Source organism: Canis lupus, chromosome 32 (genome assembly GCF_048164855.1).
Source record: "Canis lupus baileyi chromosome 32, mCanLup2.hap1, whole genome shotgun sequence".
Taxonomy (NCBI): Eukaryota; Metazoa; Chordata; class Mammalia; order Carnivora; family Canidae; genus Canis; species Canis lupus.
Window position 1 is genome coordinate 21,014,883 of NC_132869.1, and position 12,416 is coordinate 21,027,298.

Genomic DNA, 12,416 nt, shown 5'->3' on the forward strand with positions numbered 1-12,416 from the left:
AAAGTTGGGGAAGGCCAAGCACCTCTCACGATGACCAGAGAATGCTTCTGGATGTACAAGCTGGCATATCTATTTTTTCTGATGGTCTCTATGGCTGGCTCTCTGAAGAACAAGATACCATCCCACACTTGTTTCCTGCCTTCTTATTCCAAATGTATCTCCACAGACCTGAAGTGCCATAGGAGAATTCAAAGGGAAAGTTATGAATCCAGAAGAGACTCAGATGTCCTCCTACACTTAGTTCTTCCCAGGTGACAACAGTGAAGTTATCCAAACCTAGGTGTCCCTGGATACCACTTTCTAAGTAATCCTCAGCAGGTCACCTGCTCTACCTAAGAAAGCTGAGGACTGGTCGTGATCCTTTCTTTTCTGTTTTCTTTGTGTTTCTTTACACTTGAGTCTTTCTTTTTCCAGTTTCTCCTCTTACCCATTTTTCTACCTTTCAAGTTATTTAGGTTTTCTAAAGTTGTTATTGCTTACAAAAATAAGGAAGGATAAAAAAAAAAAAAAAAAAAAAAGCTACTTTTCTCCTTTCTTGTAACTTAGACCCTGTTGGGGAAGGGAAACTAATATTTCCTATTCAGATACTACATGTCACTGAACTAAGTACTTTTGTATGTGTTATTATTATGCAACAACTTTGCAAGCAGCAAGCATAAATCCCATTGAAGAGAGGAGGGAACAGACATAGAAATGTGAGAGGACTTGATCAAGGCCATACAAGTGACCAAGATTCAATAATCCAGTTCATTATAATCCAGACTCATACCCTTTCCCCCCCCCATATCACAGAAAGCTCTGCTAATAATGGTAGTTCTCTGGGAACTTAGAATCTGCAAGCTCCCCTGCATCTCACCCAGGCTCATGCTGTCTGGATGGAGCTTAGTGTACAAACAGGGAGAGGGACCTAAAGCAGGTTGGAGCCCTTAGCCTCTCTCTCCCACGGTCACCCACAGGAAAGACTTTAGTGAGGAGAAAGTGGCCACAGGATGTGAGGTCCAGGCAGAAGAAATACATCTTCGTTGTCATGAAAGGGGAATGGACGGATATAGGAAGACCTACCAGAGTATTTGGGTGAGGAAGGTAGAGGGTAGTTCCCATAATATGATAGCTAGGAGGCATTCACAAGAGGCATTTTTAAGTCAGGCAATTACAGGTTTTAACCAGCCTAGAAGGCAGATATTTGATGGATCACATTTAAAAATCTCATTTCTGAAAATACTAGAGATAAACAGAAGTTCCATGGCAATTCTCAATTTTCATTCACAGCTCCTGCTTGCCAAGAAATAAAACAGTAATCTGCTTACATGAGGCTTTCCACTTGCCAACAGTGCAACACACTATAAAACCATCATTAAGATGTTTCCTACCTAATTTAAAACAAGTGCAGAGGGACGCCTTTGGCTCAGGGCATGATCCTGGAGTCCTGGGATCGAGTCCCACATTGGGCTCCCTGCATGGGGCCTGCTTTTCTCTCTGCCTAGGTCTCTGCCTCTCTCTCTGTGTGTGTCTCATGAATAAATAAATAAAATCTTTAAAAATAAAAAAATAAAAATAAATAATTTAAAACAAGTATATTGCAGAATAATGGCAATTTCTGTCCAGTTATCTTCCATAGCATGCCTCTTCCAACAATGACTGGCAAACAGTAGCTGTTGTGATTAACCAATAATAATGCAACACAGAATTCTGCTTCACATAAGAGTGTCATAGAAGTTTATAGTTCTCAGAAACCAAAATGATCAAAATACATTAAAACCATGGATAACAGAAACACAACATCTATTTCCTTCAATATGACAAAACAATCCCTCTCTCCCATGGAAAATAACTAACAATAATGAAAATATAAACAAATCAATATGATGGCAAGAAAATAAAGTATAATGAAAGAGAAGCCAAAAATTAGGTGAAATCAAGAGGTAAGTAGAGTACTAACATGGGCTTTGTCCTTGAAGGCCTTTACCAAACTGTCAACATGAGCTTTGGTTTTTATGCTTTGTGGGTGCTGGGGACAGTAGACAAAGGCCAATTGGAGCAGATTATAGAGCAGACCCCAAAGCACTAATGCTTTAGTATAAAGGCAAACCAGAAATAAGCCCAGGCTCACATCTTTGAGGAAGCGGTCAGTGAATTTTTTTGGTAAAGGACCAAATAACAAATGTCTTAGGCTTTAGTGAGACATACAGTTTCTGTTTTAACTACTCAACTCTGACACTGTAGCAAAAAAAAAAAAAAAAAAAAAAAAAATCTATAGACTACATAAATGAATAAGCATGGTGCTTTCTAACAAAACTTTACTTAAAAAAATGGTTGGCAGGCTAGATTAGATCAGTGAGCTGTAATTTGCCATAAGCAAATTTGTATGAGCAAAGCATAACATATACTTGTTGAATCACTATATTATACACACTTGAAACTAATGTAGCACTGTGGGTCAACTATACTTCAATTTAGAACAAAAAGTTGGCATTCTCAATTTTCTCACATATACAAGTTTGTGTGCAATTGAGTTCTTTGAAGAATGAACAGGATTCTGGAGGAAAAAGAATAAACTAGAACTAAATACTATGAGAAAGCTGCTTTCACAGAATGAGAGTTAAAGCCACTGTTCACATCAAAGAGTTATCTGTCATCATTAAAAAACAGAAAAATTAACTAATTGATTCTGGGAAGATTAATAACTTCAAGTCAGAACTCTTATTTCCAAGTAATCTAAAAAGACTTCATTCCAAGAGTATATATTTTAAAGTGATCCTGGGTGGCTCAGTGGGTTAAGTGTCTGACTCTTGATTTCAGATCAGGTCATGATCTCGGGGTTGTGGGATCGAGCCCCATTGGGCTCTACACTAGGTGGAGACTGCCTGAGATTCTCCCTCCCTCTTCCTCTCCCATTCCCCCTCCCTTAAACAAACAAAGTGATCCTAGGTGGCTGATGCTTAACACAACAGCCAGAGGCAAATATAAATCATCTTTATAGGAACCCATCAACCTAGGTCTCAAAAATTCTCATTGATCTAAGTAAGTAAATCAATCATTTAATCACAGAACACAGAGAAATAAGTCATCAAGAGACAGAGCCAGTAAATAGGCAATAAAATCACATTTGTCAAGATTTCAGACAATGGAATTATCAGACATAAAAGACTATATATATAGGTTTAAAACACTTAGACATAAAAAGGAGAAATTGGTAATATGAGTTAGGGGAAAGGAGTTTTTAAAATGACCAATTTGAAAAAGAAACAGCAACTAAACATTTTTTAAATGGCCGATTTGAGAAAGAAACTAAACCTCTACAGATGAAAACTAAAAGTAAAAATTCAATGACAGAGATTAACAACATGAGATACAGCTGAAGACGGGGGCAGTGAACTAGAAGGCAGCCCTGAGAAAATATCACAGAATGCAGAGACCTTTAAAGACAAGGGAAACATGAAAGTCTGAGAGGCATAGAAGACAGAGAAGGAATAACATGCATTTCATCAGTTTCATAAAGAAAGGACAGAAAGAATGAAGAACTGATGACTGAGAAATTTTCAGAACTGGCAAATTCACATTCAGGAACAAATCCCAACCAGAAAAATAAAAGGAAATACAAAATAGGTATCACAGTACAATTTAAGAACATCAAAGATGAAAAAAGATCTAAGGGGCACCTGGGTGGCTCAGTCGGTTAAGCGTCTGCCTTCAGCTCAGGTCATGATCTCAGGGTCCTGTGGTCAAGCCCCAAGTTGGGCTCCCTGCTCAGTGGGGAGTCTGCCCCTTCCCCCCACTCATGCTCTTTCTTTCTCACTTGCTCTCTCTCAAATAAATAAATTCTTAAAAAAAAGAAAAGAAAAAAGATTGAAAAAGGTTCCATTAAAAGAAGTCCTGGCAATGTAAGGTACAGCATGGTGACTATAGTTATTAATAACATAGTATTGTATATATTTGAAAGTTGCTAATAGTATAGACCTTAAAAGGTCTTACTACAAGAAAAAAAGTTTGTAACTATGTGTGATGAATGTTAACTAGACTTACTGTGGTGATCATTTTGTAATATATACATGTATTGATTCAATCATTATACTGTATACCTAAAATTAATGTCAATTATAACTCAAGAAAGACTTAAAACTTTTCAGCACATTTACTCTTATAATTTGGAAAGAATACTGCTAAAAATATATTTTTAAATTACTTTGAAATATTATTTTAATAGCATTTTAATTTATTGAATTACTCAATACTATTCAAATACTACTTCCTTTAAAGAAAAAGAAACAGGTTTTTCTACCCGAAGAATTGTTTCTATAATTTAAAAAAATATATTGATGGGGGGCCTGGGTGACTCAGTTGGTTTAGCATTTGCCTTTGGCTCAGGTCATGATCCCAGAGACCCAGGGTCAAGCCCCACATCAGGAGCCCTGCTCAGGGAGGTGTCTCCTTCTGCCCTTCACCTTGCTTGTACTCACTCACTTTCTCTCTCTCATGCTCTCAAATAAATAAATAAAATCTTTAAAATTAAAAAACATTAAAAATACATAGAAAACAAGAGAAAGACGACATAAACCCTCTGATCTACCCGCACTGAATGATTTCTAGTCACTAGTCAAGTCCTAATATCTCAGGGCCCCACACGTTTCCTCACAGGCCTTTCCATCCCCCCCCAGGACGCCCTCCAGGCCCAAGTGCCCTGCAACCTAAGACTTTGCTCTGAGGTCTCCTCTGAGCAGCCTTCCAACACCCACCTGAACAAAGGATCAGACTCTCCTCTGGCCACTCCTGGTCCAATCACTGCACTTATCTCTCTGAGTTTCAGTGAAGTGTACAGACATCTGTCCGTGCTCCTGGGCTGGGAGCTACTCTTCATTCCAGGAGTGGACTGAGGAAACGGTAAACCTCTAGCATCGAATAAATTTGGTTTTACCTCATCACTGGTCAGTTTCTTCGCTTTGAGTAATCTTTGAGCCTTATCTTCTTCTGATCCCTCATCACTGTCTGACGAATAGATTCTGGCTCGTTCCTCTGAAACCAAAGGAATGATTTGTGAGTGACTTTCAAAGACAATGATTTGTTCACTTCTGGATTTTTCTTCTGACGGATGTCTTTAGGTCCTTCTGTACATTTTTTCCAAAAGAAACAGATCATTAAAATATTTTTGATTTAAAAATGTAAGATTTAACATGTTGAAATAAAGCACTTACCCTCTCCAAATACAAGAATGGTTCATCTGACCAGTTTTAAGTATTAAAAAGGCTGTGTGCAATGTCACTAAAGACACAAACACCACTACTTCTCCAGAACAAGCTACTGATACCCGAGTCATTCTTTCATGATGGATAACTGAATTTCAAAATAAGCTTTGAAGATAAAATCAAGTGGAGGCTTCCTAGTCCTATAAAGACCATTTGTTGTCTGATGGACATTTCAAAAGGAGAGAGACAAGTACAGTCTGCACTGATACCCCAGGCTAGATGAACCTCAGGATGGAATAAAATACAACTAAACTGACTTTAGACCAACCCCTTTGCAAGAAAACCCAGAGCCTTCCATGGAACTGAAAGCTAATGAACATATCAGTTAGGTTTATAATCTCTGGTATTATAGATCTCCCTCCCTAAGAGCACCCTCAATTTTTTTGTTTTTTAGTTTTTATGTGGTTTACTTCCACAATTAATCATTTCTGCGAGAAATCAGCACTAACAACAACAAAAATAGTCTCTGTACTATAGTCCCAAATTAATAAGTAGGCAGGAAGGGTGTAATAGCTCACCAGAACAAATGCTGTCACTAGAAGAAAAGGAGAAAGGAGTTTTATAGATGGTAGAGAAGGGAAATTTGAGTGTTCTTAAAATTTGTCACTCGATAGGGACAAAACTAGGATGCATGGTCACCTGTGGTATACCTTACACTGTACAGTGGTTCCAAAAGCTCTATCAGGCTAATCTAGAGAAGATTAGAATTTCATTTTACAGATGGGAAACACGATATTCAGAGATATGAAGTCAATTGCCTGAAGCTAACAATTGGTAAGAATAGTAACAATGGTTTTAGGTTACATTTATTTAGAATTCATATGTGCCAGGTGCTGGGCAAAGTATTTTATGTGTATTATGTCATTTAATTATCAAAACAACCTCATCTTATAAGTACTATTATTATTAATAGGTTGGTTTTCTCCTGATGAGGTAACAGAAGGTATGTATTACAACTTTCCAAAACTCATTGCACTAAAAAGTGGCAGAACTGAGAGCAGGCAAGGTCGGGTCAGGGATCCAGGCCAAGTCTTCTACTTTAGGTTAAGTCTACTTTTCAGCATGTCACCTTGATGCAGGGGAAATCCGTGATGTGGGGAAATCCCTGGATGCCCGATTGTGGTTAAGACAGATGCCTCAAAAAAAAAAAAAAAAAAAAAAAAAAAGGATGCCTCAGAAGTCAGATGACCCTAACTCAACAACTGTCCACTTACCAACTCTGTCTTTGGGCAAGTTACTCAACCTCCCGAAGTCTCTGTTCCCTCAAAAAGAACAAGACAGCAGTTCCCACCCTTTCAGGCTCACCAAGAAGAATTCTGCAATGTCTTACTTAGTTCAGTAGCCCTTGAAATGTATCACTCACTGACACTGGTTCCTTAAAAGTAAAATGTCCAGGAGCACTGGGTAGCTCAGATGGTTAAGTGTCCAACTCTTGATTTCGGCTCAGGTCGTGATCTCAGGGTCGTGAGATCAAGCACCAGCTCAGGCTCTGTGCTGGATGTGGAACCTGCTTAGGATTCTCTCTTTCTCCCTCTGCCCCTCCCCCCTGCTTTGCTCTCTAAAAATAAATAAATAAATAAAATACAATGTCCAGTGACTGGGCATTCAGAGTAGGCCAAATGCAAAAATAAATTCCTGAACCCAGAAATTATGAAATGTAAGCTCTACATACTCACCTCGAATGCCCCCTTTATATCGGTTTTTAATGGCAGCCAAGCTGATGGACTCCTCGCCTTCCTCCTCCTCATCATAGCGATCAGGTTCTAGGTAACTAGCACTCAGTCCCCGCTGGTGCTGTTTCTCTCTCATTCGGCGCTGCTGAGATTCCCTACGAATAGAGGCCCTCAAACGTTCTTCTTCTTTCTGTAAAGAAGCAAATAAAATACTGAACTTTAAAAAATGAACTAGCTTAGGGACACCTGGGTGGCTCAGTGGTTGAGGATCTGCCTTAGGTTCAGGGCATGATCCCAGTCGGGAGATCGAGTCCGTATCAGGCTCCCTGCGAGGAGCCTGCTTCTCTATATGTCTGTCTCTCTCTGCGTCTATCATGAGTAAATAAAATCTTTAAAAAAAAAGAAAAAGTGAACTAGGTTACTGACCACTTGAAACTACTTTTACTATAAAGAACACGTAAATGCCCAGCCCAGGATAATACCTATTTCTGCAATTCTCTCCATTTTAACCCTATTACCATACAGAGCGATCCTGTTTAGTTTTAAGGAGTGAAGACAACACAGGATGTGGAGGCAGTAGGTTCCCTCGCGCCAACCACCCAATCAGAACTGGCACAAACGTGGCCTCGGGAGCCGCAGCATCCCCTACACCACCAGCCGCTCAGAGCCCAGAGAGCAGCAACCAGCCTGAGGAACCTCATTCATGCCCAGTGTGTTTCTGCCTGAGGGAGGCTGTGTCTGCCAACCCCTTTGACAGACCCCCGGCTTGATCAGGCACCACCAAACAACACTGGTGCCTAGATGTTCCTGTCTGGGCATCTCACTCCAGAGAGCTTCCCCAGAGCTCCGGATGACAGGATGGGGAGGCGCTGGCATAGGGGAGGGTCTCTGAGCCCAAAGCAGAACACTCATACCCTTCCTCTGCCTGGCAATCCACAAGCATTTATAAGGTAGACAGAATAAGAGAGGTCAAGGATATTATAGCATTTCTTTGAATTCTTAATTTAATTGCTCTGTATTACTGCACACAACTCTATGTTGCTAGACATTCCATGCAGCAACTTTTTCATTAAGGTTATACAGAGTATAGAGTAAAAATCACTATTGGTAAAAGAGGTAGTAAGAACAAACTAGCTCACAGGGTACCTGGGTGGCTCAGTAGTTAAGCATCTGCCTTTGGCCTAGGCCGTGATCCAGGAGTCCTGGGATTGAGTCCCACCATCGGGCTCCCCACAGGAAGCCTGCTTCTCCCTCTGCCTATGTCTCTGCCTCTCTGTCTCTCTCATGAATAAATAAAAAAAAAAAAAAAAAAAAAAAACTAGCTCATTCCTTGTGCATTTCCATGGAAACTGGGGAAGTGGAAGAGGGCTCTTCCAATAATGCTGAGACTGAGGCCTAAAGGTTCCTACAGCTACCTTGGCTTGAGGAGAAAAGGTAGGGAAATGGAGCAAGAAGTCAGGTTCCAAAGTTAATGCACCTACATACCACTGGGTTAGGGAGTGCTGTGAATCTACTTTAGTTAACCTGCCTCTATGAATGAAACATGAGGATGAAGAAAAAGCAGGTGCGTAGGGTCAGACCATCAGCAGAGTCTGACAGTGAACCGGTAAGAAATACCCTGAGGCAATCAGCATGTCTTCACCTCCCTGGTGCACAAGGGAACAGAACTACATGAAAGCAGGCAGGGAGATCCAGCAGTTATCAGAGAAGATGGAGAAGACAGAGAATAAAACTATTCTGCTGCATTCGGCTTCTTAAAGCAAGTGCTGCACAAAAGGCCAGTGGTGTTGATACAAGCCTACGCTCCCATCACTGACAGTGCCCCAGAACTGAATTTGTGCCTAACTGGTAGCTGTGTCTAAGTCTGAAAACCTAACAGGTAGAACATTATAAATGGACCTTAAAAACTGCCAGCTGCTCTTTGTTTGATTCTCCTTAGGCATATTCCCAAACTTTTGATCTATTTTTATTCTATTTTACTACATCTCTAGCATTTTCACTAATTATTGACACAGATTCTAAGCCAGACATAGCTCTCTAAATCATCTTTGAAATGATATGCCCAAGCTCAGATCCTTTAGTCACCAGCTTGTTCCTGAACCGTCAGGACCTAGTGAGAAAAAACCCAAGCCCTTGTGTGTTTTAGGACCATCATCACACCACTCGTTTGGCAAATGCTCAGGGAATTAAACCAGCTCTCAGTTCACGCTGGCGAGAAAGAGAAAAGGTGGGTCAATAAGAGATGGAAACAAAGTTCTGGGAAATGCTATTCTTAACATACAGCTATATTTCATTTTAGTGCACTTTGCAGATACCGTGTTGTTGTAGTTTTTACAAATTGAAGGTTTATGGCAACCTTGCACCGAGCAAGTCCATAGGCACAATTTTTCCAACAGTTTTTGCTAACTCTGTGTCACATTTTGGTAATTCTTGCAATATTTCAAACTTTTTCATTATTATATTTGTTATGGTGATCTGTGATAAGTGGTTATGACCTGCTGAAAAACTCAGATGATGGTTAGTAAAAAAGTTTTAAATTAAGGTCCATACTTTTTTTTTTTTTTTTTTTTAGACATAATGCTACTGCACACTATGGTGTAAACATAACTTTCACATGTACTGGGAAACTAAAAAATTCATTTGATTCATTTTATTGTGATATTCAATTTATTGCAGAGGTTTGAAACCAAACCTCAAGTTTTTCTGAGGTATGCTTGCACCAAAAATCCCAGGATAAACCTTAGCAAATGTACCTTAATCATTTCAGTACGCTGGCATTCAGGATCACGACCAGCCATTGGTAATATTCTAATCTTCTGTGTCTTCGAGCACCTATCTGCAAGTGACAGGGTCATCTTCCTATGTGTGGCACTGTCTGTAGAGTGAGGTCTGCAAGAAATGAACAAAAATGCCTGTTTACCAGGTACATCTGTGAGCCAGTCATATCGATATCACAAAAACAAGAGACCAGAGACCATTTCCTCTTCCCTAGAAAAAAAAAAACAAAAACGGGCATATACCAGGTGAAGGGATTCCAAACTTTCCCCACTCTGTGACTCACCGAGACATTCTTATCTTACAAGTAAAAAACAAAAGCTGGAATAAATAAGTCTTTGTAGCACACAATTACCCTCCAGAATCATAAATACACAGGTTCGGGGAGCATGTACTGAAGACTAAGTGCCAAGAAATGTGCGTCACATTTTACAGGTTCTACATCTTCACTGTCACAGCTAGCCTATAAAACAATTATTACATTTTATATGTATTAGGAAAGTGAAGTAGAGGGGTTGAGAAAGTTGCACAGGGCCACACAAAGGGAAATGGGACAGACATAGAGGTCTGATTCTGAAGCCTCTACTTCTGACCACAACAATTCTCAAAAAGCTAAGTCATCAAGATTACTGTGCCCTCTGTAAAGATACCCAAGGAGGAAGATCTGCTTCGAGTCAAGAAAAGAAAAATATAGACATTTCAGTGTAGTGTCTACCACTTTAAAGAAGGGGAATGCTCTCTCACCAGCTGACCTGAGTGTCCTGGGCTGCTTGGGGGACACATCCCTGGAGAGGTATTGGATGCAGCAGCCTCAGGAGGATGACCCCGGCCTTCACACCTGACTCACTGCCTTTGCTCTGACTGCATGCACACTACCAGCCTCCAGTTATCAGTCTTTCAGATCAATTTAAAAAAAAAAAAAAATAAGACACACTGACCAGCAAGTATTCTAGGCCCCCTGGCAGTTAAGTAATCACTGGAATTAATAAATTAACACTGTAGTTTACATAATAGTCTCTTTCAAGTTTGATTAGCATGACCTGGTTCCTTATGAAACAGCAACTTTTGGTGCGCTTGACAAAATAGCCTTTGAACCTTCAGAGTTGAGAACCAGAACTTGGTCTTTGGTGAACTATACAGAAGATTGTCAATCAGGCGTGAAATGATTTTGGACAGTATCTATATTCACTGCTTTTACTGTAAAAATAGTAGTTGACAACAGTTACCTGAATGTGAGTTTGGTTTTAAAAACGGCTTGTCCCTGTAGACCAGTACCTTGTCTTATAAAAAGATGGTTGTGATCTCCCTGTAGTGGAGCTTTGTAAACATCAAACACTTCGTTGCCTAAATGCAGAGACATGCTGAAAAGAAGGAACACTTCACGTATTAAAGTCATAAAGCTTTCATTCTACCATTTTACTTTAAATTGATTCAATTGCTACTATCTCTCCTTACACAGAGTTCAGAAGAAAAAAGGAGGCATGATGTGAAAACCATCTACATAGAAGTAAAACATGTTGTATGTTTATGTTTAGACACACAGCATGTTGAGAAGAAAACCGTGCTCCAACATGTACTCAGTCTCTATTACTTTCCCAGTGAAAGGGAATTTTACTAACATGTCATCTTACAGTAAGTGGCTTGCAATGGGGAGGGGAGATAGTTGAGTATTTCCAAACCACTATGCTACAGCTAGAGAGGATGACCACGTTCTTGGCCTACTTTAAATGTCTTTCACCACCCTGTCTGACCCTCAACTACCTATTTACTTCTTTCAGGTCTTCTGTGCAATGGCAGAGACCAAGCAATAGAAATGCTTTAATATGAGATATGCCCCAAATAAGGTTTTATTGTGAAGTTTGACCCCCCACTAGCCACATTCTAGTATTTCAATTCTCTTCAAGGCATTTTGGGCTCACCTCCCATCTGACCACTTGACGATCCGAGCATTGCTTTCTTTGATTTCGTTTCCTTCCTCATCCCGGCGTATCCTCCATCTTATCGTATTTTCTACCTGGTTCAAAATACAAGTGCCTTAGAATGCTGTAGTTTATGATTCTTTTCTCCTCAAGAGACACATAATCATAGAATTTCTGTCACACACTGACAGAAAAACAGACAACCTCAAAACCCTCTTGTTTTAATCACCTAGTGACGTTGAATAAATTAACAACAGGAAAAACAATTAGCTCAATTTCTGAATTCCTAGAGCTGGAATCACAAAGGAAGTGTGTGCCAGAGCATTTGAGCTAATGCTAAATCCATAGTAGCACTGGGATGTGTTACGAAACAGTAAGAGCTATAAGAACAGAAGATAAGGCTTGAGGCCATAGGAGGTAACAGTTTAGATCTATTAAACAGGTTTTCTCACAGAGCTGAAAACTGAAGAAATGTGGGACCAAAAATCTTGCCCAGGGAAAAGAGGGAAGCTCCCCAAATATGGGTTAAGAAAAAAGCAACACCCTAGGAAGAATAAAACCTCAGGTTTTTGAGGAGGTTTAGAGTCTAACTTTACCTTGATTGCATGTGGAGGAAATACCAGGTAGTTCTGGAAATCATTCAAGAGCTTCCTAAAATGAAAATCACTGCTACTGAAATTTAAAAACTCAGTGGGAATGGGATGCCTGGGTGGCTCTAAGCATCCAACTCTTGATTTCAGATCAGGTCATGATCTCAGGGTTGTGAGATCAAGCCCCGTGTCGGGGCTCCATGTTTAGTGGGGTGTCTG

The 12,416-nt window shown here is 40.0% G+C and overlaps 1 protein-coding gene across 1 annotated transcript in view; it reads right to left on the reverse strand.

Annotated features, from left to right (window-relative positions):
- The window catches only part of LOC140622784 (RNA polymerase-associated protein LEO1), a 36,880-nt gene that overhangs the window by 1,329 nt on the left and 23,135 nt on the right, over positions 1-12,416 (reverse strand). Inside the window, exons 7-11 of the mRNA XM_072808520.1 lie at positions 11,608-11,702; positions 10,915-11,049; positions 9,667-9,802; positions 6,917-7,103; positions 4,913-5,010 (exon numbers count right to left, since the gene is read on the reverse strand). Coding sequence (XP_072664621.1) covers positions 4,913-5,010; positions 6,917-7,103; positions 9,667-9,802; positions 10,915-11,049; positions 11,608-11,702 — 651 coding nt within the window. The remainder of the gene's footprint in view (positions 1-4,912; positions 5,011-6,916; positions 7,104-9,666; positions 9,803-10,914; positions 11,050-11,607; positions 11,703-12,416) is intronic.